Source organism: Aythya fuligula, chromosome 28 (assembly GCF_009819795.1).
Source record: "Aythya fuligula isolate bAytFul2 chromosome 28, bAytFul2.pri, whole genome shotgun sequence".
Classification (NCBI taxonomy): domain Eukaryota; kingdom Metazoa; phylum Chordata; class Aves; order Anseriformes; family Anatidae; genus Aythya; species Aythya fuligula.
In genome coordinates, this window is record NC_045586.1 from 748351 (window position 1) to 774163 (window position 25813).

Below are 25813 nucleotides of genomic sequence, written 5' to 3' on the forward strand. Positions count from 1 at the left end.
GTTTTTTGGTGCTGAGCTTTTTGCTAGAAGCGTGGCTTCGATGCAGGGCAGGGGCAGAACCGGGGAGAACTCCCTGGAAACCCCCTGGTTCTGCCCACAGCGCCCACGGGGGCAGCCCTGGACCCTGCTGGAAGGGCTCTGCGCAGCCCCAGCCAGGCCCCAAAGCACACATGGGCCCCGCTGAATACTTTGGGACCGAGCTGTTCCCATCACCACCCCATTTTTTGTCCTTAAACCCAAATCCTGCAGGATTTTTTCCCCAATCCGTGCTGCTTTGAGGGCTTCGCACCCTGTGTCCCACCACACAACCGACCCCTCCGCACCCCCACCTGCTGGGGGGGGGACACAAGGGCCCCGTGGGGCCTCGGGGTCGGTCCCGGGGCTCCCCCTGAGCACCAGGGGTGAAGCAGAGGGGCCGGGGGGGGGGGCCCAGGGCTCCTGGGGGGGCTCCTGGGCAGCCCCCAGCCCCTGCCCAGCTTCACACTGCAGGAAGGGAACCCCAGGGGGGGCTGAGAACACAGGGCCAGCGTGTGTGGGGGGGGTGCTGAGTGTGGGGGGGGTGCTGGGGGTGCCCCCTGCCCGCTGCCCACCCCCTACCCCCCCCCCCCCCAAGTCCCCCCCCCGCCCCCGGCCACCTACCTCCTCCAACTCATCCTTGGCATCCAGAAGAGTGGAGACCAGCAACTTCCCTCCTCCTCCTCCTCCTGCCGCTCCCCCCTTCCCCTTCTGCAGCTCCATGGCCGCCGGGGGGGGGGGGGCCCCAACGGGGGGGGGGGTCCCTACCGGGTTTTTTTGGGAGGGGGGTCTCGGGGTGTGGGGGGGGCTCACCCGCCAGCAGCAGCCCCCCCTTCAGCCCCCCGTGCACAGCCCAGCGGTGCCCCCGCCCTGCCCCTCCTCACCGGGGGTGGTTTTTTTGTTGTTTTTTTTGTTTGTTTTTTTTTTTTGAGGGGGGGGCGCTGAGGGCGAAACCCCCCCCCGGGAGCCCCCCCCCAGCTCCTGCACCGGAGGGGGGGGCGGCGGCGGCGAACCGGGAGGGGGGGACACGGGGTGGGGGTGGGGGCGCACACACCGGGGGGCTGCTCTTCGACCAGGCCTCGGCCCCCCCCTGCGGGCTGTGGGGGCACCAGGGGGGCACCGGGAGGCACCGGGGGGGCGCGGGGCGGAGGCTCCCGGTGAGCCCGGAGGGGACGAGGCCCCGGCGGGGGTGGGGAGGGGGCCGGGGGGGTTGCGGCTGCCGCCGGGCAGGGCCCGATCGCGGCCGGGGGGGGTCCGGGAGCGGGGGGAGGGCGGCGGCTCCGCGCCCCCCGCCCAGCGCCGCCGGCCGGAAGTCACCGGGAGAGGGCCGGGAGGGCCCGGCGGGAAGAGGAAGCGGCCGCCGCCGGAAGCGCCCGCCCCTAGGGCTCGTGTGGGCCAATGGAAATGGAGAGCGGGATTTGAGTGGCAGCGCGGGGAGGAGGGGAGAAGGGGCGGGGCCGCGCGCGGAAGGGCGGCCAATGGGGTGGAGGGGGCGGGGCCGGGCCGCGCGGGAGCCCCGCCCACTGCCGGGGGGCGCCGCGGGGTGAGCGCTGTGGGGGGGGGGCGGGGACGGGACCCCCGGGACCCCCCCGGGACCCCCAAACCCAACCTAGGGCGGGCACGGACGGGGCCCCCCGAGACCCTCCGGACCCCCCCGGGCCCCACAACCCCCCCTGACAACCCCGGGCCCCCCCAGGACCCCCAAACCCCCCCGGGACCCCCCCAGGGCGGGCACAGCCGGGACCCCCGGGACCCCCCCCGGGAGCCCCCCGGACCCCCCAACCCCCCTCGGGACCCTCCCCCAATCCCCACCCCGTGGACACCCCCCCCAGGCTGTCAGCACCCCACATCCCCCCCCCCCCCAGACCCCCCACCCCACCAAACCTCACTGCCGGGGTGCCCCCCCCCAAAAAAAATCCGAGCCCCCTCCCCAAATTCGAGCCACCCTGCAAAAGGGGGGGCCCGGGGGGGGCACCAAGGGTCAGGGGACACCCAGTGCCCCCCTGGGAGGGTGACACAACACCCAGTGGCCCCCCCCCAGAAGGAGGACATGGGGGGGCTCCCAGTGCCCCCCATGGAGGGTGATACGGGCGGGGGGGGCGACACCCAGTGCCCCCCCCGAGCAGGGGACAGCCAGGCAGCTGCGCACACACCAGCTTTATTACAAAAATCCGAGCTCCATCGCTCCCATCCCGCCGCCGGGGGGGGGGCAGGGGGGGCACCGACCCCCCCCTTGGGGCCACGGAGCCATCCCCGTGTCCCCCCCCCCCCCGGCCACCTCCGTGCCCCATCCTGGCCGATGCCCCCCCCGGCGGGCTTGGGGTGCCCCCACCCACCGAGTTTTGGGGTTCAGCCTCGGCGTTGGGCCCCCCCCGTGTGACCCCAGCCTGTTTGTTTTTTTTTTTGGGGGGGGGGGACACGGTGACAGCGGTGCCGGCCCCGTGGGGGGGCTGTGGGTGCGGTGGGGGGGGGGTCAGCCCCGGGTGCTGCTCCCACGCTCCCCCAGCAGCCAGTACGTCCTCACCTTGCCCTTGCCCTGCGGGAGAGGAGGGGGGGTCGGGGGGGGTGGGTTAGGGACCCCCAGTGGGGCTGGGATGGGGGGGGCACGGTGGGTGGGATGGGGGGGGGCAGGGGGCGCAGGGGGGCACCCAGCGGGATTGGGGGCAGGGGGTGCAGGGGGGCACCCATCGCCCAAGGGGGCTGCAGGGCATGGGGGTGGGTCGGGGGGGAGCACACGGGGGGACCCCGCTGGGTGTGGGGGGGGTCCCCACTTTTGGGGGGGGGTCCGGTGCTCACCTTCATCTCCACGTCCCCCCGCAGCTCCAGCTCGAAGCAGCCGAACTCCTCCAGCACCGCCTTGGTCACGGCCGAGATGTGGATCTTCAGGGCTGGGCAGGGGCGGCCCCGTCAGCACCCATGGGTGCCCGGACCCCCCCCAACATACCCCCTAACCCCCCCTAACCCCCCCCCTGGCCCCCCCCCCAAGCCTTCACCTTCCCCGTTGGACTCCATGCGCGAGGCCGTGTTCACGGTGTCCCCGAAGAGGCAGTACCGGGGCATCTTCAGCCCCACCACACCGGCGCAGACAGGCCCTGCGGGACCCCCAGTGAGCCCCCCCGCGACCCCCAGCCCTGTCCTGGTCCCCCCCCCCCCCAACACTGGCCCCTGGTGGCCCCCCAGGTGCTGGTGTTGCCTCCGCCCCTGTCCCCTGGGTCCTTGTAGGGGGTGGGTGCCCCACTGGGTGCCCCCCAGCCCTGATGGTGGGGGGGGGGGCAGGGAGCCCTCATCCCCAGTGACCCCTGTGGGTGCCGTGTCCCCGTCCCCACCCTTTTGACCCACATGGGTGCCCTGTCCCCGTCCCCATCCCCATGCCACTGACCCATGTGGGTGCCACATCCCCATCCCCACCAGTCTGCATGGGTGCCACGTCCCCATCCCCATCCCTGTCCCCACCAACCCATGTGGGTGCCCTGTCCCCATCCCCACTGACCCACATGGGTGCCACGTCCCCATCCCTGTCCCCACTGCCCCGCACGTGTGCCCTGTCCGTGTCCCTGCCCCCATCCCCACCAACCCATGTGGGTGCCGTGTCCCCATCCCCGTCCCCACGCTGCTGACCCACATGGGTGCCACGTCCCCATCACTGTCCCCATCCCCACCAACCCACAGGGATGCCACATCCCCATCCCCATCCCCACCAACCCACAGGGATGCCATGTCCCTATCCCCATCCCTGTCCCCACTGACCCATGTGCCATGTCCCCATCCCTGTCCCCATGCTGCTGGCCCACATGGGTGCCATGTCCCTATCCCTGTCCCTGTCCCCAACAACCCACATGGGTGCCACATCCCCATCCCCATCCCCAACAACCCACATGGGTACCACGTCCCCATCCCTGTCCCCGTGCCGCTGACCTGTGTGGATGCCACGTCCCAATCCCTGTCCCCACTGACCCATGTGGGTGCCACGTCCCCATCCCTGTCCCCATGCCACTGACCCACATGGGTGCCATGTCCCCATCCCCGTCCCTGTGTCCACCAACCTACATGGGTGCCATGTCCCCATCCCCACTGACCCACATAGGTCCCAGTCCCCATCCCCGTCCCCATGCTGCTGACCCACATGGGTGCCATGTCCCCATCCCCATCCCCATCCCCACCAACCCACAGGGATGCCATGTCCCTATCCCCATCCCTGTCCCCACTGACCCATGTGCCATGTCCCCATCCCTGTCCCCATGCTGCTGACCCACATGGGTGCCACGTCCCCATCCCTGTCCCCATGCCGCTGACCCACATGGGTGCCCTGTCCCCATCCCCGTCCCCACCGCCCCACACGCGTTCCCCGTCCCCGTCCCCGTCCGGCTGACCCGTGTGGATGCCGATGCGCAGCTTGAGCTGCTGCTGCGGGCGGTGGCGGATCTTGAAGGAGCGGACGGCGTCCAGCAGCGCCAGCGCCATGCGGGCCACCTCGCGGGCGTGCAGCTTCCCGTTGCGCACCGGCAGCCCCGACACCACCATGTAGGCGTCCCCGATGGTCTCCACCTGCGGGGGGGCCATAGGGGGGTGCCACCAGCTCCGGGGGGACACCCCTGGGAGGATCGGGGCCGCGGCGGGCGCGCGCCCTCACCTTGTAGACGTCGAAGTTGTCGATGATGGCGTCGAAGCAGGTGTAGAGGTCGTTGAGCAGCGTCACCACCTGCATGGGGGTGCTCTCGGCCGACAGCGCCGTGAAGCCCACGATGTCGCTGAAGTAGATGGTGACGCTGTCGAAGGCCTCCGCCTGCACCGTCTCGCCCCGCTTCAGCTGCTCCGCCACCGAGCTGGGGGCGTTTTGGGGTTGGGGTGAGGGGGGCGCAGCCCCTCGGACCCCTCTCCGGTGTCCCCAGCCCTCAGTTGTGTTGGGGTCCCCAAGGGGGCTCCAGCCTGCTGAGCAGCTCTGAAGGGCTTGGGGGGTCTGGGGGCACCCCAAATGGTGAGCCATGGGGAGGGGAATGTGTGTGGGGGGTCCCCAGTGCTTCTGGTCACCCCCAGCCCCAAGCCACAGGGGGGGCTTTGGGGTCTCCAGGGATCCCCAGTTCTGATCACCCCAAGCTTTGGGGGAGCTTTGGGGTCTCTAAGGATCCCCAGGTCCTCTGAGCACCCCAAGCCCCATGGGGGGCTCTGGGGGTCCCCAAGTCCTCTGATTACCCCAAGCCTTGGGGTGGCCTTGGGGTCTGTCTCTAGGGATCCCCAGGTTCCCTGATCACCCCAAATCTTGGGGGAGCTTTGGGGTCTCCAGGGATCCCCAGTTTCTCCGATCACCCCAAGCCACCAGGGGAGGCCCTGTGGGTCCCCAAGTCCTCTGATCACCCCCAGCCCCTCCAAGCACCCCCAACCAGGCACAGCACCCATGGGGAACCCACAGGGGGAACCCCTCGGGTGGTGCCCCAGGGCGCTCGATGCTGGGGGCAGGTTCCAGACGCCCCCCCCTCGTCCCCCCCACCCCCCAGGAGCTCACTGGGGCAGGATCTGGTAGAGCAGAGCCTCGGCTTTGCGCTTCTCCTCCAGGTAGGCCTGGGTGCGCTCCTCCACCAGCTCCTCCAGGTTGTTGGCGTACTGCTCCATGCGCGACAGCAGGTTGTCCAGGATGTTGCTGCTGCTCTCCCTGCGGGCAGGGGGTCAGCACCCATGGGGCTGGGGGGGGGGAAACCACACAGGGACCACCCTGGGACCACCCGGGGACCACCCTGGGGAGGGGAGGGGGACCAGGACGGGAGGAGGCGCGGGCACCTGTTGAATTTGCGGAGCTGGACCTTGATCTGGTTGAAGTCGGGGCGCTCCAGGACGTCCTCGGCCCAGCAGTGCTGCATCAGCTGCCCCAGCTCCTCCAGCTGGCACCCCACGCTGGCCGAGGGGCGGAAGCTGGGCCGCTCGCCGCTCTTCACCCGCTCGATGATCTCTGCGGGGCGCGCACCCGTCGGCGGGGCCGGCACCCTGGGTGGCTCCAAGAACCCGGCAGCAGGTCCGTGACCCCGCAGCGGCGGGTCCAAGCGCCCCCATAGCAGGTCCCAGCACCCATCACAAGTCCAAGCGCTTCAGCAGCAGGTCCAAGACCCCATAGCAGCAGGTCCAAGCACTCCATAGCAGGTCCAAGACCCCATAGCAAGTCCAAGCACCCATTGCAGTAGGTCCAAGCACCCCACAGCAAGTCCAAGACCCCATAGCAGGTCCAAGACCCCATAGCAGTAGGTCCAAGCACCCCATAGCAGGTCCCAGTATCCATCACAAGTCTAAGCACCCATAGCAGCAGGTCCAAGACCCCATAGCAGTGGGTTCAAGCACCCCATAGCAAGTCCAAGACTGCATAGCAGGTCCAAGCATCCATTGCAGTAGGTCCAAGACCCTATAGCAGGTCCAAGCACCCCATCCCAGGTCTCATCACCCTATCTCAGGTCCAAGCACCCCATAACAGGTCCCAGCACCCATCACAAGTCTAGGCACCCATTGCAGCAGGTCCAAGCACCCATCACAAGTCCAAGCGCTCCAGCAGCAAGTCCAAGACCCCACAGCAAGTCCAATCACCCCATAACAGGTCTCATCAGCCTATCCCAGGTCCAAGCACCCCGTAACAGGTTCCAGCACCCCATTGCAGATCCAAGACCCCATCACAGCAGGTCCAAGACCCCATAACAGATCCCAGCATCCCATATCAGGTCCCATCACCCCATCCCAGGTCCTAGCACCCATCACAGCATGTCCAAGTCCTCACAGCAGGTCCCTTCACCCCATCCCACATCCCAGCACCCATCACATCAGGTCCCAGCACCCCTCAGCACCTCCTCGTCACCGTCGCCCCGTCCTTTTCCCACCTTTGGGGCTCAGGTCCATGCCCTCCACGTAGAAGACGCCGTTGCGCAGGGCGATCTCTTGCAGGATGATGCCGAAGCTGTACACGTCACCCTTCTGCGTGCCCCGCGCCGGCGGCGCCTCCATCCGCAGCAGCTCGGGCGCCGTCCACAGCTTCTCTGCGGCACCAGGGACGGGGTCGGGCCGGGCAGGGACCCCGGGGACGGGGACGGCGGGGCACGGGGGCGCTGCTCACTGGCGAAGAGCGCGTGGGAGTCCTCGCCGTCGGGGGCCGCGCGGAAGCTCTCCAGCCCGTAGTCGGTGATCTTCAGCACGAAGCGGCTGTCCACCACGCAGTTGGAGGACTTGAGGTTCCCGTGGGACACGATGACGCCGTTGTGCAGGAACTGCATGCCCTGGACGGGTGGGTGGGGGGGGGGGGGTGAGTGGATGGGTGGGCGGTTGGGTGGGTGGGTGGACGGACAGATGGACGGATGGTTGGGTGGATGCATGGATGGACAGACAGACGGACAGTTGGACAGATGGATGGATGGACAGACGGATGGATGGATGGACGGACGGACAGACGGACGGATGGTTGGGTGGATGCATGGATGGATGGGTGGGTGGGTGGGTGGATGAGTGGATGGATGGACGGACGGTTGGACAGATGGATGGATGGATGGACGGACGGACGGATGGTTGGACAAATGGATGGACAGATGGATGGATGGATGGATGGGTGGATGGAGAACGCTTGGACCCGGTCCCCCCGCCCCACAGAGACCCCCATGGGAAGCAGCTCGTTACCTTAACGATGTCATTGGTGAGGGAGTAGCGGAACATCCAGTCCAGCGTGATGCTCTCATTCTCCAGGATGTCCTGGTGGGTGCAGGGGGGTCACCTCGCTGCTCTACCCCACCCCGGGCAGCCCCACGGGGCGATGCAGCCCGAAGGCAGGGTGCTGGCCCCGTGCAGCCCCGACGCTGGGTGACGGGCTCCTATCGGGGAGCGGGGACCCCGCTGGCACCTGGAGGCTCCCGCGGGGGCAGTACTCGGTCAGGATGCAGATGTTCGGGGGGTCGGTGCAGGCGCCGATGAAGCGGGTCAGGTGCTCGTTTTGGACGTCCCGCATCTAGGGGACAGCGGGCTGTGGGGCCGGGCTCTGCCCCGCTGCGGGGACCCTGCCCCGTGCCCTGTCCCCCCCTCCCAGCTCCACCTACGTGCTTCAGCTCGAACAAGACCTTGCGCGTCAGCTCGATCCGCTTGCGGTTGAGGTGCTTCACGGCCACCAAGTTGCCCTGGGGGCAGGCGAGGGGGTGGGTGCCAGGTGGGTGGGGGGCACCCAGCCCCGCTCCCGTGCCCCTATACCTTGTAGTACGCCGTCTTGGCGTAGACCTGGAACTGCCCCTCTGCGGTCATCAGCGAGCCGTAGTTGGAGCCCCTCTGCAGGAAGCACGCGGGGTGAGCTCGTCCCCATCCCTGTCCCTGTCCCCATCCCTGTCCCCACTGCCCGGGGGGGTCTGGGGACGTTTTGGGTGCTCACCAGCGAGAGCGTGAGCTTGCTCCCGGCGCTGCGCAGGTGCTTCTCCAGGCTGCTCATCTGCACGTCCTCCCAGCGGATGCGCCACAGCTCGGCCGCCAGCTCCTTCTCCAGCTGCAGCTTCCTGCAGCGGGAGGGCAGGATGAGACCCCCGGGGGTCCCCCGACCCCCTGGGCCACCCCCTCCCTCCCCAGCCCGCTCCCCGCACCTGTAGATGAAGAAGGAGATGATGGTGATGGCCAGGAGGATCAGGCTGACCACGAGGGACAGCACCTCCAGGGTGCTCAGGCTGGCTGCGGGGCGAGAGGAGGGCGGTGAGGGGGTCGTGGGCACCCCAGCCCCTGCCCTGAGGGGGTCTCACCCCGGTGACCCCCCCCGCTCACCCTTGCGGCACTGCGGGTCGCTGTTGTCAAAGCCACAGGGGGGGACGTCGGAGGGAACCCTGTTCCCCGGCCAGTGGATGTCACGCCCCGGCACCATGTGGATCTTCTTGGTGGTGCCGTTGTAGTTGGCCACGATCTGGGATGGGGACGAGACGCGGGTGGGACGAGGCCCCCGGTAGCCCCCTGGGGACCGAGGTGGCCCCGCGCTGGGGCTGGCTCTCACCTGGAAGTCACCGCGCACCGGGTCCATGTCCCACAGGGAGTAGTCGCTCTCCCGGTCCCCGTTCTCATCGATCTTCAGGAAGCCGGTGACGCCTGGGGATGGAGGGTGAGGGGCTCGGGGACGAGCCAGGGACCCCAGCCAGGGGACGGGGCACGGGGCCAGCGCTGGCGGGGATGGTGGCTCCATCGTGCCCGGGGCTGTAAATCTCCATCCCGCTGGCTCCGATCCCAAAATACCAGCCTGGGAGCGTGGCGGGCGGGCAGCACCCAGCCCTGCTGGGGCCGGGCACGGGGCTGGGGCTGGGATGGGGACGGGGACAGGACAGGGACGGGACGGGGATGGGACAGGGATGGGACACCCACCGTAGAAGGTGCGGTTCCACATCTGTCGGGTGATGGCGGAGGCGTTGGTGATGGAGCCGCCCCGCTCCAGCGTCTCGTTGACGGCCTGGGCGTAGAGCATCACCCCGTCGTGGAAGGCGGCCGCGATGAAATTCATCTGGGGGCACGGAGCTGGCTGGGGACAGGGCACAGCCGGGGACCCGCATCCTCTTGTCCCCAGCAGCCCCAGGTCATCCTCTGCCCCTGGTCCCCAACAGCTCAAGGCCATCGTGCACCCCCTCATCCCCAACAGCCCCGGCTCCATCCCATGTCCCTTTTTTCCCCAGCTCCATCCCGTGTCCCTTTGTCCCCATTTCCATCCCCGTCTCCACCTATTGCCCCCAACGTCCCCAGCTCCATCCCATGTCCCTGTGTCCCTGCCTCCATCCCCTGTCCCCCTGTCCCCGGCTCCATCCCACGTCCCCAGCTCCACTCCTGTCCCCCCGCAGCCCCACCCCGTGCCCCCCACCGTCCCCAGCCCCGTCCCCGTGCCCTACCAAGCCGTCCTTCATGGTGTAGTTGAAGTGGGTGAGCGCCTCCTCCTTGAGCCGGGCCAGGAAGGGCCGGTACTCGGGGTTTTCGGGCTCCTTGTAGGTGATGATGGTGACAGCCTGGGGTGGGGGCGAGCAGTTGGCAGCGGGGACGGGGACCCTGCCCCCTCCCCTCCGTTATGGGGTCCCCCAAGTCCCAGGGGCTGGGGCAGGCTTCGTGCTGCACCTATTAATAGCTCCGGGCAGCGCTGGAGCCGGGACCTGGGGAAATTAATCTCGCTTCCTTCCTCCTCCGGGGCTGCCAGCAGGGAGCAGGCGGGCAGGGGAGGCTGGGGCAGCGCCGGCACTCACATTGAGGGGGCGAAGAGGACGCACGCGGGGGTCCCTGCCCGCGCGCAGCACCCCGGGGTGCTCACCTCGAAGGCTTGCCGGGCGCCGGCGTCGTCGCGGTCACCCCGCTTCCAGGGCCGCTGGGGCTCGGGGAAGTGGTTGCCCTGCAGGCTGGCCCCGAAGATGTCGATGTAGAAGAAGGCGTAGTCGCCGCGGGTGAGCCCCTCGCGCCAGGCTTGCAGCATCAGCTCCCGCAGCGTGTCGGGCGCGCAGCACACGTAGACAACTGCGCGGGGCGAGACCGCTCATGGCACCGGACCCCCCACCCAGGGTGGAGAACCCCAAACGGGGGCTGCGACCTCAGCCCCGCACCCCGAGTCCCTCCGTGCCTGGGTCTGGATTTGCAGCGGCCGGACCGGCAGCGATAATTAGGGTGATTTAATTACAGCCCCATCCCGTTATCAGACCCGAGGGTCCCCCATCCCGCAGCAGGGGATGTGCCTTGTGCTGCGCCACCCGGCACGGCGTGCAGCAGGGACCGGGGGCTGCTGCGCCCTCGGGGGGCACCGAGCGGGATGCTGGGGGGAGCGGGGGTCCCGCGCCCGCTGCCCGCCCGTGTGCCCCCGCCGAGCCCTGCCCGAGGTTTCCTGTTTTCCTGACTCTGTTTCCTCCTCAGCATGGCCCAGATCGACGGCCGAGATTTATTTGCCGGGACCCTGGTGGGTGCCGCTGCCCCGTGCCCCCTCCCCGCTCCCCCCGGCAGCACCCTGGGGTGCTGCCCGGCGTCTCCGGGCTGCCACCGCCGGGTCCCCAGACAGCACCCAGCGGGGACAGCGGGGTCGGGCAGACGTTGCCCGCCGCTGCCAGCCCCTGGAGCCGCCGTTCCCGGGGGGGGGGGGCGCCCAGACGGCTCCGTCCCGGCGGGAGCGGGGGGCCGGTGCCCCGGCCGTGCCAGCCCCGGGCAGGCGGCGCCCCCGGAAAGCAGCCGCCAGCGGGGGGGGCCCTGCCCGGGCCGCGCTCCAGGGCTGGCCGGTGCCCAGCGCCCCGCCGGGGCGGGGGGGGCAGCGCACGGGGCTGGGGCGCTGCGGGCGTGTGGCGTGCCCCCCGCCCCCGCCCCGTGCCCACGCGTGTCCGGCCGTGCCGAGCCGTGCGTGGGGCTGTGCACACGCGTGGGGAGCCCTGCACGCCCGCGCCCCCCCCCCACAGCCCCGCGCCCCGTGCTCCCCGCGGGGGGGGCTCCGCGCACAGCCGGGCAAAGCCGTGGTCAGCAGGGGCGGGCTGGGAGCGCCCCTGGGGAGCCGCGGACACCCGTGGGGAGCCGGGGGCACCCGTGGGGAGCTGGGGGCGCCCGTGGGGAGGTGGGGGCGCCCGTGGGGAGCCGCGGAAAACTGTGGGGAGCTGGGGACACACGGGAAAAGCTGGAGAGACCCATGGGGAGCCGCGGACCCTGGGAAGCTGTGCACGTCCAGGGGAGCCGCGGACACCCGTGGGGAGCCGCGGACACCTGTGTGGAGCCACGAACGCCCTTGAGGAGTCGCGGACACCCGAGGGAAGCCGCGCCCGGCTGTGCTGAGCCGCGCACGCCCTTGGGGAGCAGCGTACGACCCTGGGGAGCCGTGCCCGGCCGTGGGGAGCCGCGGGCACTCGTGGAGAGCCGCGGACACCCGAGGGGAGCCGTGCCCGGCCGCGGTGAGCCGCGCACGACCCCGGGGAGCCGGGAACACCTGTAGAGAGCCACGAACGCCCTTAGGGAGCCGTGCCTGGCCATAGGGAGCCGTGGCCACCCGAGGGGAGCCGTGCCTGGCCGCGCTGAGCCGCGCACGACCCCGGGGAGCCCCGGACACCCGTGGGGAGCCGCGGACACCCGAGGGGAGCCGCGCCCGGCCGTGCCCCGCCACCCCCGCACTCACTGCGTCCCTTCTGCTTGATCTCCTGGATGATGAAGGAGTAGTTGCCCTTGTCGCGGAACACCACGTCCATGACGGTGAGGTTGCGCAGGGTGGGCAGCTGGACGTAGAGCCCCTCGGCGGCGAAGAAGTAAGGCCGGTCGTCCAGCTTCTCGTCCCAGTAGACCAGCAGGGCGCGGCGGGTCCAGTTGAAGCGGCGGTGGAGCTGCACCCCCAGCTCGCCCAGCTTGCGGTGGCTCGGCCCGGCGCGGGTGGTGAGCCCGAATTCCTCCCGCTTGTCGTCGAAGCCGTGCGCCTCGGCCCCCGCCGTCACCAGCGGCAGCCGCCAGTGGCTGGTGAACCTCGCCACGGGCGCCGCCGTGTACACGCAGCCGGGCCCCACGAAGGCGGCGGGGTGGTGGGCGAGCCGCAGGTCGACGGCGGCCAGCGGGGCGGCCATCTCGGAGCACACCCCGTGCCGGTCCTCGCTGCTACCGAACACCCAGCGCAGCGTGTGGCCGGCCAGCAGGTCGGCTCGCCCGTTGACGGCGGCGGCTGCCAGGCGCACGGCCGGCCCCACGCGCGGCCATGCCCACGGGTAGCTCACGTTGCGCTCCGGCAGCACCACCGCCAGCGTCAGCGCGGCCGCCCGGCCGCCCGGCCCCGCGCCGCACAGCGCGGCCAGCACCGCCAGCATCGCTCGGCCGCCCGCCGCCAGCGGCTCCCCGCGGCGGGGCTGAGCCCTTCCTGGCCCCCCCCCACCCCTCCCCGGGCCGGTGACAAAGGGCTGCTCCCAGCCGCCGCCGGTAACCCCTTCCTGCCCGGCCCCGCCGCACCCAGGGGGCTTCCTCGCCCAAACCCCCTGCCCCCGATCCCACGCCCCACGCGGATCCACGCAGCGCTCTCCACCCGCGCCGCGGACACGCGTGGGACACCCGGCGGCTGCCCCGACGGCTCCAGCGCTGGGCAGGGCGGTGCGGAACGCCCCGAACCCCCCCCCCCCCCCCCCGGACTCCGTGGGACCCCCCCCACTCCTCCCGGTGCCGGCCCCCGTCCTGTCCCCCCCCCCGTCTCCCACGTCGCGCCGGGCTCGGGGGGCAGCGCCGCCCGCCCGCACCCACGCGTGGGGGTCCGAGGGATCCAGGGGGGGCCCAGCAGCCTCCGGTCTCTCCCCCCCCGAGGGCTCCGTGGGGGTTTTGGGGTCGCCGCGACCCCCACGGGGGGAAAAAATCACAGCCCTGCGCCGGGCACCACTGCCGTGGAGGAGGAAAAGGGTGGCACGGAGAGCCCCGCCGCGGGACGGGCGCGGCTCCGTGGGTTCGGCCCCGTGGGCTCGGCCCCCCCGGACACGCGTGGCCCCCAGCACACGGGGGGCTCCCGGGGCGCTCCCAGCACCGCGGATGCCCGCGCCCCGCCGGGGTGCGCCGGTCAAGGCTGCAGCAGCTGAGCGCGGCCGGGGAGAGGCACTAGGGAGCGCCGGAGGTCGGCGGCTGTAATCAAATCACTTAATTAAAGCGGTAATTAAAAAAAACACCCAGGGCAGGGGAGGAAAAAATTCTACTAGCAGAGGATGGTTTCGATCCATCGACCTCTGGGTTATGGGCCCAGCACGCTTCCGCTGCGCCACTCTGCTGTCTCTGTTCAGCACCCTCCTGCGCCCCTTATAGCTCCACCTCACGGTGTGCGCATGCGCGCAGCTCCCTCCGCCCGCTCCATTCCTGAGCATTGCGCCCCCTCCAGCGGCCGCTACGGGGCCGGCGCATGCGCAGCGCGGCTCCCCCACACTCCCGCCCCCTTTCCTTGAAATCGCTTTGCGATTGGCCGCTTCCGCTTAGATCGACGTTCCCTTGAGCCAACGGCGTGCGGCGGAGCTCCGGCGGCGGGGGCGGCAGCCAACGGGCGGGCGGCTTGCTGCGGGGTGGCGGCGGGCGCTGGTTGTGGTGCGCGGAGGAGCCATGAGGTGCGCGGGGACCGCCCGGGGGGCTCCGGGGCTGAGGGGGCTCGGGAGGGGACGGGACGGGGACTGGGGGGGGGGTTGGGGGGGCGCTGGGGGGGCTTGGGGAGGGGCTGGGGGGGGTTTGGGGCCGGGTTGGGCAGGCCGGGGGGGCTCGGGGGGGTGGAGCGGGGGGCTTTGAGGCCTCCGGGGGGCTTTGGGGCCTGTGGGGGCTTTGAGGCCCCGGGGCTGGGTCGGGGGGGCCCAGGGGGCTTTGGGGCTCGGGGGCTGGGCTGGGGGAGCTCTGGGGGTCGGGGGGTCCGGCCCAGGGGCCTTTGAGGCCTGCGGGAGCTTGAGGGGGCCGGGCCTGAGGGGCTTGGGGGCTGGGCCGGGTATATAGGGACTTTAGGGTCTGGGTTGGGGCTTTGGGGGGCTCGGGGGCCAGGCTGAGAGGGGTCTTTAGGGCCTGGGTGACCAGGCCAGGGGGCTTGGGGGCTGGGCTCGGGCAGTTTTGGGGCGTGGGCTCGGGGGGCTTTGGGGCTCGGGGGGCTTTGGGGCTCGGGGGACTGTGCCCAGGGGCTTTGGGGCTGCTCCCTGACGCCTCTTTTCTCCTTTTTCTCCCGCAGGGGCGACCGAGGCCGAGGCCGTGGCGGACGCTTTGGTTCCAGGGGAGGCCCTGGCAGTGGGCGAGTCTGGCTTCTGCTCTAGCCAGGGGGTTCCAGCAGCGCAGGCCTAGGGGGTGGGGGCTGCAGCCGCCCTGTGGGGCGTGCTGCTGGGGCGCAGGGCAGGGCCGGGGGCTGGCAGCATAGCGCAGGGTAGCAGCGAGGTGCAGCGGGGGGGGTGGGGGCGCGTTGAGATTCCCTGTGTCCACGTAGGGCCTTTCCTGCTCGGGGCTGAACCTCTCTGGGGTGGGTGGGAGACGCGCGCTGCTGCGGAGAATAAAGTGCTTTTTTCTCTCCCCCCTTTAGGTTCCGGCCCTTTGTGCCGCACATCCCCTTTGATTTCTATGTCGTGAGTAAACCGAGCCCTCCGGAGCTGTTTGCAGGCAACGGCCGCGGGGCTTTTCCTTGTTTAAAGATGCCGGTTTAAAAACGTTGCGTGCGCTGACTTCGTGTGATGGTTTGACTTCTTTTAGCTTACCCGGAGTAGAGGAGTTCACTGCAAATGCCGTTGGCTCAGTAACTAAGCTGAAATACTTTCTGTGTTGGTTTGGATTGTGTGGAGTACTTGTGTCACACGGGATGACTGGGATGCAGTTGAGTAATCGCAATCACAAAAACACCTTGATTGAGATTTTTCCCTGCTGCTTGAGGCTCCCCACCTTCCCAAGCCCCAGCTTCTGCCAAATCCCTGTAGCACCAGCATCGTGCGTTACTCTGACAGCTGTCACTCACCTGGCAGATGTCCTCCAGGCTGCCCTGCGCTGCTGCTCCTCGCAGGGAGCAGCAGGAACGCGCCTCTCCCGCCTTCTGCAGGAGGAAATCCATTCCTTCTGCCCAGCATCTGTCCTCGTGGACACGTGACTCAGGGAAAACAAATTCACTCCTTCTTGGTTACCAGGCCCTGGGGCTGTGAATGCTGTCACAGCAACCGAAACGCTCTGGCTGTCTGCAAACAAAGCAGATTCTTATTCCTTATTCTTAAGGGGCAGCCACGGAGCTAATAAAAGCCCTTGGTGATGGATCTGTTCTTAAATTAGTCCCACTCTGCCTTGTGCTGCTTCATTCTTTGGCTGAGAAGCGCCACGCAGTGCGGGACCTGCCCAGGTGGGGCGTTCTGGTGGCTCCTGTGCAGGTCCTGAGGATCTGCAGAGCAGGGCCAGGGGGTGTGGGCAGGGCGGGCAGCTCCGGTCACCCTTCTGACAGCAGAACGGCTCAACTAAAAGCTGAGCTGCGAGGTGAGATTGGCAGTCACAAAGGAAACAAAACCCAGACAGCAGAAATAAAAAGTTGTTGGTGTCTGTGCTCGTTAGCAGGTTGAGCTGCAGGCTGTTTGTGATGTCTGTGGTCTGATCTCTGCTCCCGTTTCAGTGCGAGATGGCTTTCCCGCGGGTTAAGCCCGCCGCCGATGAGAGTGCCTTCAGCGAGGCCTTGCTGAAGAGAAACCAGGACCTGGCACCGACGGCGGCTGAACAGGTGCTGAAAATCCCCTCGTGTGCTAGCTGGGGTGCAGAGAGAGACTCGTGCAGAGAACGTAGCTGGTAGCCTAAAAAGTAATCGTTTCTTTGAAGCACTGCAGTAGAAATGTCCAAGAGATTTTTTGGACAATGATTTCCAAATAAGCATTTAGTTGTTATTTTGCATTTGTGCTGCGCTCCTCGAGACCATCCCGGGAACTGCTCGATTCCAGCACCCGTCTTCCATTCCTTTCCAGGCTTCCATCCTTTCCCTGGTGACCAAAATCAACAACGTGATTGACAACCTCATCGTAGCACCGGGAACTTTCGAGGTGGTGAGTCCAAGGGGTTCCCTTGGGAAACGCTACGCGGGGAGGTGTTTTAGGGGGATGCTGGCATCCCAGCTGCCAAACTTCGTCCCAGGTGGATCACCCTGAATTTTTCAGCCACTCAAAGGTCCGTGCTTTGTCCCCGAAATGCAGCGCGTGCGTTGGTTTTGCTAATTCTGCCTTTATTTCGACAGCAAATCGAGGAGGTTCGCCAGGTCGGCTCCTACAAGAAGGGGACCATGACGACGGGGCACAACGTGGCCGACCTGGTGGTGATCCTAAAAATCCTACCCACGCGTGAGTATCCCTCCCGGGGCTGCGGGGGGAGGGCAGGGCCCGGCCCTGCTCTAAGAACCTCTCCTGCTCCCCAGTGGAAGCCGTGGCGGCCTTGGGAAACAAAGTGGTGGAGAGCCTGAGGGCGCAGGACCCCAGCGAAGGTAGGGGCAACGCGGGGCTCTGACCCTGCCTGTGCTGGGGCTGAGGCGTTGCCGGGGGTCCCTAAATCCTTGCGGCCCCCCTGAGGGAGTTGAATTTCATCCCCCCAAGTCCTGACCATGCTGACCAACGAGACTGGCTTCGAGATCAGCTCGGCTGACGCCACGGTGAAGATCCTCATCACCACGGTGCCGCCCAACCTGCGCAAGCTGGACCCCGAGCTGCACTGTAAGGGTTCTGCTGGCTCTGCCCTTGCGTGCCAGCCCTCCCCGGGGGCTCCCCTAGCACCCGCTCGCCTTTTGGGTGAAAAAACGGGCGTTTTTGTTGCTTCTTTCAGTGGACATCAAGGTGCTGCAGAGCGCCCTGGCTGCCATCAGACACGCTCGCTGGTTTGAGGAGAACGCTTCGCAGTCCACGTGAGTTTGGCCTCGAGTCAGCCGGGTTGGAATTCTCCTCCCAGGGAGCAGGGAGAGCTCCTGCTCCCGTGGCAGGATCACGTGTGATGCGTTACGAGCTCTGCTCCTTGCATCTCGTCCAGGGTGAAGGTGTTAATCCGGCTGCTGAAAGACCTGAGGATTCGCTTCCCTGGCTTCGAGCCCCTCACTCCCTGGATCCTGGATTTGCTGGTGAGTGCATGAAGGCAGAAAAGCCGGAGCTGTGCCAGCCGTGCTGCAGCTGTGGTCGCTTCCACACCTTCAGAGCAGCTCCAGCAGGATTTGGGCCGCCCACCCTTCCTGTGCAGGGAGCCCGGCTCGTCCTAACGCTTCCCCTCCCTCCGCAGGGGCACTACGCCGTGATGAACAACCCCACCAGGCAGCCCCTGGCCCTCAACATCGCCTACAGGTCAGTCTGCGCTTCGCCTGCACGACCTCCTGTCCCCCCCACATCAAATCCTGGTGCCTAAAAACCATCGGGGGCTTTGTCCTGCAGGCGCTGCCTCCAGATCCTGGCGGCGGGGCTCTTCCTGCCGGGCTCGGTGGGGATCACGGATCCCTGTGAGAGCGGCAATTTCCGCGTGCACACCGTCATGACCCTGGAGCAGCAGGTGAGGCGCTTGGAGTGCTGTGGGGACAGGGCTGGGGGCTGAAATCAGCCCTGTGCTGACCCCAGCCCTGCACAGGACATGGTGTGCTACACGGCGCAGACGCTCGTCCGCATCCTCTCTCACGGAGGCTACAGGAAGATCCTGGGCCAGGAGGGCGACGCCAGCTGTGAGTAGGCTTGAAAAGGTTTTTTTGGGGGAATGGGCCCGGTTCTGCATGCTGAAAAACTGCTTAATAAAGGCCAGGAGGCAAAGCTGCAGCTGGGGGGGGGCTGCTGGGCTGCAGGCTGATGCTGGGGGGCACCCTGACAGCCCCGGGGGGCCGTGAGCTGCCTGCTCAGTGCTGTTTGTCGCAGATTTGGCTTCCGAAATGTCCACCTGGGATGGAGTGATAGTGACGCCTTCCGAGAAGGCCTACGAGAAGCCTCCGGAGAAGAAGGAAGGAGAAGAGGAAGAGGAGAACCAGGAGGAACCCGCGGCAGGCGAGGAAGAGGAGAGCATGGAGACTCAGGAGTGACTGAAGGACCCAGCGCATCCTGAGTGAGCGCAGCCAGCCGCTGTGCCCCCCCTTGTGTTTGTGTTTTATAGGTTCGCATTAAAACCTCCCCGTTTTGAGTGTGTCCCGTGTCCCTGCAGCGACGCGCGCTACAGCAGGGGCTCACCAAAGGGGCTGGGGGGGCCCTGACCCCACCGGGTGCTGCCTGGGGGGGGCCGAGCCCCATGCAAGACCCTGACCCGAGCGGCGTTACAGACCCACACTGCCCCACCGAGCACCAACTGCCCTTTATTTCCCTGCCTCCACCCCTGGAAGCGCAGCAGCCGCAGCCCCCAGCTCGCTGAGCACCTCCTGCAGCCCCACCGGGGGGGCTCCTCGTGTCCCCCCCCCCCCGTGCTGCAGCCACGGATTCCTGCACCCGCTCGCGGCAGGGCCGTGCCCGGTGCTGTCGGTGCTGCTCCCGCTCCGTCCCAGCGCCCCGGGGGGGGGCGCAGGCGCCACGGATCCGGCCCGGTGCCGCGGGGGGAGCCTCACTTGCCGGGCAGGCCCTGGGGGTAGCCACCGGCGGCCTCCAGCAGGGCTTTCCTCCGCACCGTCTCCTTGGCCACGCTGTGGTTCAGCCTCCGCAGCCGCTCCTGCTCGAGGAAGGGGGGTAGCAGAAAGCCGTCAGCACCGGGGGAGGGGTTGGGACCCCCCCAAAAAAACGCCGCAGCCCCCTCCCCGCGCCCACCTGGGCGTTCTGCAGGATGTTGTTGACCAGCACCACCCTGCGCCGGGCGTTCAGCAGCTTCTTCACGTAGGGGTCGAGGTCGAGCGCCACTTTCTGGTCCTCGTTGATGCGGCACAGCTCTGCGGGAACCCGCGCGGGGCTCAGGGCGGGGGGAACCTCCCCCCAACCTCCCGGTCCCAACGGAGCCCCCCCCGGTGCCTCCTCACCCGTGGCCAGGCTGTCGATGTGCTCCCGCAGCTCCACCTGGCTCTCCCTGTGGGGGACACGGAGCTGGGGGCAAGGACCGGGAACCCGGCCCGGACCCCCCCCCGCCTCCCGTTACCCCTCCCGTGCTGCTCCCCCCGTTACCGATGCCCTGCGGCTCCCCAGGCACCACCCCAAAAGCCCCCAGCCCTGCTCCCAGCCCCGGTTCTCCCCCGGTGCGGCCCCACCCTCAGCCCCCACCACCCCCGAAGCCCCTCACGGCCCAAAACTGCCCCGGTCCCGGTCCTCGGCTCCGGTCCCGGTGCCGTGAGCCCGTTCCCGGTCCCATTCTCGGCCCTCAGCCCTGGTCCCGGTCCCGTTCTTGGCTCCGCGGCCCCGTTCCCGGCTCCCTTCGCCCATCCCGGCCCCACGATCTCGGTCCCGGTCCCGTTCTCAGCCTCCACCCAGCCCGGTCCCGGTCTCGGTCCCATGCCCGGTCCCGTTCCCGGTCCCGTTCCCGACCCCGTTCCCAGCCCCCCTCGCCCGTCCAGGCCCCACAGCCCCGTCCCCGTTCCCCCCACCCGCCCCGTTCCCTCTCCCGGACCTGACGGCGTGCACGTGCCCGTCGAGCTGCCTGACTGCGGGCCGCAGGAACTGCAGCAGCCCCTCCGCGAACAGCTCCCGCGCCGCCGGGCCGCCGCCCCCCGCCGCCGCCATCTTGGCGCCGCCGCCGCGCGGACCCACGGGAAATGGCGGCGGGGCCGCCGCGCGCGGGAGGCGCCGGGAAATGGAGTCCGCGCCGCGCTCCCGCGGCCACTTCCGGTCCGCGCCGCGGGGGCCGCTGGGAAATGTAGTTCGGGGGGCGCCGCCCTGCACCGAGCCTGCGGCCACAGCCCAGGGAGGAGCAGCGCGTTTTGGGGTCGTTTCGTCTTTTTTTTTTCCTCCTTTTTTTTTTTTCTTTCTTTTTTTTTTCCCCTTCGTTTTTTTTTTTCCTTTTTTCCTTTCTTTTTTTTTCTTTCCTTTTTTCCCCTTCTTTTTTTACCTTTTTTCCCCTTCTTTCTTTTTTTATCTTCCTTTTTTTTTTCTCCTTTTCTCTTTCTTTTTTCCTTTCTTTTTTTCCCCTTCATTATTTTCCTTTTTTCCTTTTCTTTCTTTCCTTTTTTCCCCTTTTTCATTTTTTTTCTTTCCTTTTTTCCCCTCTTTATACCCTTTTTTTTCCCCTTCTTTTTTTTTATCTTCCTTTTTTTTCCTCATTTTTTCTTTTAACTTTTTTTTTTTCTTTTTTTTTTGGGAGGTCTCTTCCTTACAAAAAATTAAATTAAGCGCGGGGGGGAACGGGAGGGCGGCGTTGCGTGCTAGCGCAGGGGGCCCGGCTCGGCGGCGGGCATGGTGTGCAGGACCTCGTCCAGCAGCTGCAGCGCGCGGTGCAGGTGCACCTCGATCCAGCACGGCGTGTGCTTGATGCTCTGCCGCGGGTAGTCGGGCCCCCAGCCCTTGACGAAGCTGAGCCGCAGGATGCAGAGCCGCCGCAGGTCGTCCACGCCGATCCCCGCCGCCGCCGACAGCCCTGCCCGGGAAGGAGATGGCCGTGGGATGCGGGATCTGAGGGCTGGGGGACGTTCGCCATGCCCCCACCACCCCAAACGCCGTCCCGCACCCCCCGGGTTCACTCACCCACGGCGGGCGCGATGCCCCCGACCGAGCCGGGCCCCGGGATGGTGCCGGCCACGGCGGCCGCTTGAGCGGCGGCGGCGGCCTGGGCTGTGGCTGCCTGCTGCTGCATCTGCCGGTGGCACTGGCGCAGGTCGAATACCTGGGGGGGGATGAGGAGGATGGGGGGGGGACCCCTCAGCGTGGGTATGGGGTCCATCCTTCACCGCAGCCCCTCCGTCCCCTCCTGGCACCAGGGACCCTGTGCCGAGGGTGCCATTTCATGTGGCCGTGGGGTCCCTCCATCCCCTGTTTTTTTTTTTGTCCCCCCCCCAGCACGGGGGTCCCCCTTTGCTTGGCACCCACCTCAACGTGGCCTTGGGGTCCTGCCCTCCCTGGGGTCCTCCCATTGCCCCTTGGTGCTGGGGACCCTTTCCTTGGGACACCCTTTAACACGAGCAAGGGGTCCCTCAGTCCCCAGAGCCCCTCTTTTCCCCCCCAGAATAAGGGACCCTTTCCTTGGGACCCCCTTTAACGTGGGCACGGGGGGTCCCCCCACCCCCAAACCCCCAAAGCCCCTCTCCCCCGTCCCCCACCTTGATGTAGGCGCCGGGGTAGATCTTGTGCACGGCGTCCCCGGGGGCCCTGCCGGCCTCCCGGTCCAGGTAGTAGCTCTGCACGAAGACGGCGTGGTCGCTCAGGCACCGCATCCACACGTCCCCCTCGCCGCGGCACTCCAGCTGCACGCCCTTCCCGATGTGCAGCCTGCCCCAGACAGGCCGTCAGCCCCCCGTGTCCCCCCCATGTCCCCCCCTCCTGCCCCCGCACCCCTCCACCCTCTTCATTTCCCCCCCACCTGCCCCCTACCCCCCCATTTGCCCCCTCTGCCCCCCGTGTCCCCCATTTGCCCCCTGTATCTCCCTCCTGCCCCATGCACCCCTCATCCACCCCACACACCCCCCTTTACCCCTCCCAGTCCCAAACTGCCCCCTTAATCCCATTTCTGCCCCACGCATCACGCTTTGGCCATGTACACCCCATGCTGGACCTGCGCCTCCTCCATTTACCCCCCCTTTCTGCCCCCATACTACCCCTAATTAATACTCTCATACATTTACCACCCCTTCTGCCCCCATATTACCCCTAATTAACATTACCTCCTCCATTCACCCCCCATTTTCTGCCCCCATACTACCCATAATTAATACTGCCTCTTCCATTTACCCTCATATTACCCCTAATTAACATTACCTCCTCCATTTACCCCCATTCTGCCCCCATATTACCCCTAATTAACATTACCTCCCCCATTCACCCCCCATCTTCCCCCATACCCCCCCTAAATCCCCCATCGTACCCACGCCTCCCCCAATTCCCCCTGTATCCCCCCCATCCACCCCCCCACACCCCCCCCACGCCCCCCATTCCCCCCCACCCCCTTCACACCCACACCCCCCCCTACCCCCCCATTCCCCCCATCCCACCCCTTACCCCCTGCCTCCCCCCCTACCCCCGTAGCCCCCCCCTCGCCCCCCACCCCACCGGGCCCTCTCGCTGGCGTCGGTGCGGTGCACGTTGGAGAGCTGCCCCAGGCAGAAGCGGTCGCCCCCCGAGGGGTCCACGTAGCCGTCCACGATGACCACGGGGCAGTTGGACGGCACCTTGAAGATCTCCCCCACCTGCACGTCCATCTCAAAGTAGGCGATGGAGCACCAGAACTCTGGCCCTGGGGGGGGGGAAATGTGTTTTTTTTTTTTGGGGGGGGGGGGTCAGGGCACCCGAAATGAGCACTGGGGTGCTGGGCGCCCGCTGGGTGCTTACCGGGGTGCGTGGACACCGGCTGCTGGTAGGGCGCGGAGCTATGGTGTGGGGGCCCTGGGGTGGGGGGGGCACAAAATGGGGTGAGTGCTGTGATGCTGTGCACCCCCCCAACCCCATTAACCCCCTCCCCCAGACCTACAGTAGTGGTTGGGGTGGTGCAGGGGGGGCTGCGGGTGGCTCCGGCTGCCGGGCTGGGGAGGGGGCTGCAGCCCCCCCAGGCTGGGGGCGTAGATGGCCGTGCTGCCGCTGCTCCAGCTCGCTGGAGAACCTGGGGTGGGAGAGAGGGTGGCAAAGGTGGGGGGGGTCAGCGTGTAGGACCCCCCCCATAAAGCTGGGGGACGGGGCAGCCCCGGTACTCACCGTGGTAGGGCGGCTTGGGGGGCGCGGGGTATCCGTTCTGCGGGGGGGGCTGCGCTGGCGTGGCGGGGGGCGGCGTGGGGCAGGCGATCCGCAGCAGCCCCTCGTTGGGGGGCAGGGGGAGCAGGGGGCCGCCGGGGGCCACTGCAGGTTGGGGACGGGGTTGAGGATGGTGGGGGACTCGGCGTGGTGCCCCCAAACCCTTCCCCAAGAAGAACGGGGCTGATTTTGAGCAGGGGGGGGGGTAACGTGGGTCTTACCTGGGGGCGACATGGGCAGCGCGGGGTAGAGGCTCCCGGGGGCGCGGGGGGATTCGGGGAGCGGCGGGGGGGGCAGCGGCGGGCGGTAGGGCTCGGCGGGGGGGCGCGGCGCCCGCTTGGCCCCGTGCGGCACCTCCATCTGCACACAGGCATGGACAAACTCCTCCTTCACCAGGCGGGCGGGGGGCGCTGGGCGGGGGGGACACCGGAGACCATTGGGGGGCTGGGGGGGGGGCGGAGGGGGCCGCCGGGGCCGGGTCGCAATGGGGCCGGGGTCTCACCTGCGCTGGGGATGCTCAGACCTGGGGGGGGAGAGACGAGGAGGGGGGTGTGGGGGGGGCGTTATGGGGGGGGGGTGGGTGGGAGAAATGTGAGGGGGGGGTTGGTTGTGGGGGTGTCGGGGCTCACCGATGGCCGGGGCCACCACGCGCTCGTAGTGGTAGGGGTTGACGCAGACGCTGTCGTACTTGAGGTCGAAGGCGAAGCGGCAGAACTTGGCGTGCTTCAGCTCGTTCTTGTGCAGGTCCGGCCAGCGCCACAGCCGGGCGTAGATGACGTGGGGGAACCCCTTCCTGCCCGCCACCTTTGGGGGGGGGGGACGGGACACATAGGGTGAGGAGGGGGACACGCGGTGAGGAAGGGGACAGGGTGGGTGCCCAGGGGGACGCTGCACCCCACCACGCGCAGCCAGCCCCACCGATGGCACCCCCAACATGGGGATGGGGGGGGGGGGACGCACAGGGTTGGACCCCCCCCCACCCCCAGCATCCATCCATCACCCAGCCCCCCGACCCCGACCCCAAATAAATCCCCGCAGCTCAGCGCTGGCGCCAGGCTGGGACCCCGCAGCGGCTGGGGGCTCCCCCTGCGCCTCCCCGGAGCCGCGCTCGCTCCAGACATAACAACCCCCCCGCGCCCCCCCCCTGCTGCAGGCTGCCAGACAGTGACTCATCCCCGCAAGGGGGGCAGCGCCGCCGGGGGACGGGGATGCCGGAGAAAAGGGGTGGTGGTGGGGGGACGGGACAGCGGGTGGGGGGCAAAGCAGCCCCCTGTGATGCTGCAGGGAGGCTCTGCCCTGCTGGGGGGGGGGCTGCTCTGCCCGCCCCCTGTCCCCCCCCCCCCCCGCAGACACGTGTGGTTCAGCACGGATGCTGAAATCAATGCGGTGCCAGGCAGGGAGCTGTGGGGTGGGGATTGTGGGGACCCCCCCTGTGCACCCCTCTGCTCGGGGGGGCCCCTCTGGTGGGTCTCCCCCTGCCCCCATGCCTGCCCCCCCCTCCCACCTTGTCCCCGCCTTCCAGCTTGGGGAGGGCGCTGGGGTCTCAGGGGATTGGCACCCAGGTAGCCAAAGCTTGGGGTGGGTTGTGGGGTCTTGGGGGGCTCTGGGGTACCCCAAAACCCAGGACCCCCCAGCTCAGTGATTGCTTGCGCAGGGACAGCAAAGGCCAAAAGCTGGGGATTGCTGTGGGGTCTGCAGGGCACCAGGATACCCCGGGCCCTCCAGACTGGGGACACCTCACGTGTTGGGGGCTCACGGGGCACCGGGACCCCAGGTTCTCAAAGCCTGGGGAGGGCTGTGGGGTTTGGGGGGGGGGGGTTATGGAGCATCAGGTGCCCCCTAGGACCCCCAGGACCCCCAGCTCGGGGATGTTTGGAGGGTCTTGGGATCACCCAGGTCCTTTGGGGAGGCCGTGGGGTGCCCGGGGTGGGGGTTACCTGGAGCCGCCCGTCCAAGGTGCGCTGGATGGTGACGCACTTGCTGGGGTGGGCGCCGTTGGTGGTGATGGCGGCGATGAGCGAGTCGAGCTCGTCCTTCTTCTCCTTCAGCTTCTTCACCAGGCTCTCGATGGCCCGCTTGGCGAAGGTCTCGTTCTCCCCGCCCTGCCGGTGGCACATCAGGCTGTGCACGATGCTCAGGCAGGCGTCGCTGCTGGTGGGCGCGCCGAGGGACATGGCGCCGCTCCCCTGCAAGGCACGGCACGGCACGGCCCTGCCCGTCACCCCGCGGCAGGGGCCCCGCCGGCCCCCCTGCCCTCGCCTGCGCGCCCACCGCGGCACGGGGCCGCCGCCTCGGCCGCTCAGCATCGTGGCAGCGCCGCGCCGGTGCCCGCAGGGGGGCTGGAGGTGGCGAGAAGAGGGGGGATTCGGCCCCCCTGCGGCACCGGGGACGCGGTGGCACCTGGAACGGGCACGTGGCGGGCGAGGAGGTGGCACAGAGCCATGTGTCACCTCGAATAAGGGGGGGACCAGCTTGGATGCCTGGCTTCCACGGTCCCTATCCGGGGTGGGAAGAGGCCACGGGGGGAACGGCGATGCCTGGGGTGCTCGGGGTGTCCCCGGCAGCAGCAGAGCCCACGGGTGGCCACGCGCCCGGCCCGGGGG

At 68.3% G+C, this 25813-nt stretch overlaps 5 protein-coding genes and 1 non-coding gene across 6 annotated transcripts in view; 1 reads left to right on the forward strand and 5 right to left on the reverse strand.

The window, feature by feature from the left end:
• The window catches only part of INTS3 (integrator complex subunit 3), a 37267-nt gene extending 36529 nt beyond the window's left edge, over positions 1 to 738 (reverse strand). Inside the window, exon 1 of the mRNA XM_032204656.1 lies at positions 640 to 738. Within this exon, the coding sequence (XP_032060547.1) occupies positions 640 to 738 (99 nt within the window). The remainder of the gene's footprint in view (positions 1 to 639) is intronic.
• Positions 739 to 2467: 1729 nt separating this feature from the next.
• Positions 2468 to 12776, reverse strand: NPR1 (natriuretic peptide receptor 1). Its single transcript, XM_032204275.1, has 21 exons — positions 12104 to 12776; positions 10280 to 10479; positions 9870 to 9983; positions 9355 to 9490; positions 8993 to 9084; positions 8770 to 8905; positions 8595 to 8679; positions 8390 to 8510; positions 8215 to 8289; positions 8067 to 8144; positions 7874 to 7978; positions 7654 to 7725; positions 7100 to 7259; positions 6867 to 7022; positions 5788 to 5956; positions 5516 to 5662; positions 4646 to 4838; positions 4386 to 4560; positions 3009 to 3107; positions 2812 to 2903; positions 2468 to 2551 (listed from the first exon to the last, which is right to left on the reverse strand). The coding sequence occupies exons 1-21, from the start codon at positions 12774 to 12776 to the stop codon at positions 2489 to 2491; spliced, it is 3141 nt and encodes a 1046-aa protein (XP_032060166.1). The 3' UTR covers positions 2468 to 2488.
• An 864-nt stretch (positions 12777 to 13640) lies between these two features.
• TRNAM-CAU lies at positions 13641 to 13712 on the reverse strand. The gene has a single exon. It is a non-coding gene; the product is annotated as a tRNA-Met (tRNA).
• A 286-nt stretch (positions 13713 to 13998) lies between these two features.
• Positions 13999 to 18554, forward strand: ILF2 (interleukin enhancer binding factor 2). The gene is made up of 14 exons (XM_032204630.1): positions 13999 to 14039; positions 14639 to 14698; positions 14981 to 15023; positions 16043 to 16147; positions 16386 to 16463; positions 16652 to 16754; positions 16829 to 16894; positions 17004 to 17120; positions 17230 to 17308; positions 17431 to 17518; positions 17674 to 17735; positions 17823 to 17937; positions 18013 to 18103; positions 18291 to 18554. The coding sequence occupies exons 1-14, from the start codon at positions 14035 to 14037 to the stop codon at positions 18449 to 18451; spliced, it is 1173 nt and encodes a 390-aa protein (XP_032060521.1). The 5' UTR covers positions 13999 to 14034; the 3' UTR covers positions 18452 to 18554.
• Positions 18555 to 18783: 229 nt separating this feature from the next.
• Positions 18784 to 20060, reverse strand: SNAPIN (SNAP associated protein). Its single transcript, XM_032204276.1, has 4 exons — positions 19948 to 20060; positions 19367 to 19413; positions 19161 to 19279; positions 18784 to 19065 (listed from the first exon to the last, which is right to left on the reverse strand). Exons 1-4 carry the CDS (start codon positions 20058 to 20060, stop codon positions 18961 to 18963), a joined length of 384 nt encoding a protein of 127 aa, XP_032060167.1. The 3' UTR covers positions 18784 to 18960.
• A 638-nt stretch (positions 20061 to 20698) lies between these two features.
• LOC116499524 (mothers against decapentaplegic homolog 4-like) lies at positions 20699 to 25384 on the reverse strand. The gene is made up of 11 exons (XM_032204277.1): positions 25148 to 25384; positions 23840 to 24014; positions 23713 to 23733; positions 23432 to 23620; positions 23175 to 23315; positions 22954 to 23073; positions 22815 to 22868; positions 22536 to 22719; positions 21590 to 21758; positions 21018 to 21156; positions 20699 to 20910 (listed from the first exon to the last, which is right to left on the reverse strand). The coding sequence occupies exons 1-11, from the start codon at positions 25382 to 25384 to the stop codon at positions 20699 to 20701; spliced, it is 1641 nt and encodes a 546-aa protein (XP_032060168.1).
• Positions 25385 to 25813: the final 429 nt, after the last annotated feature.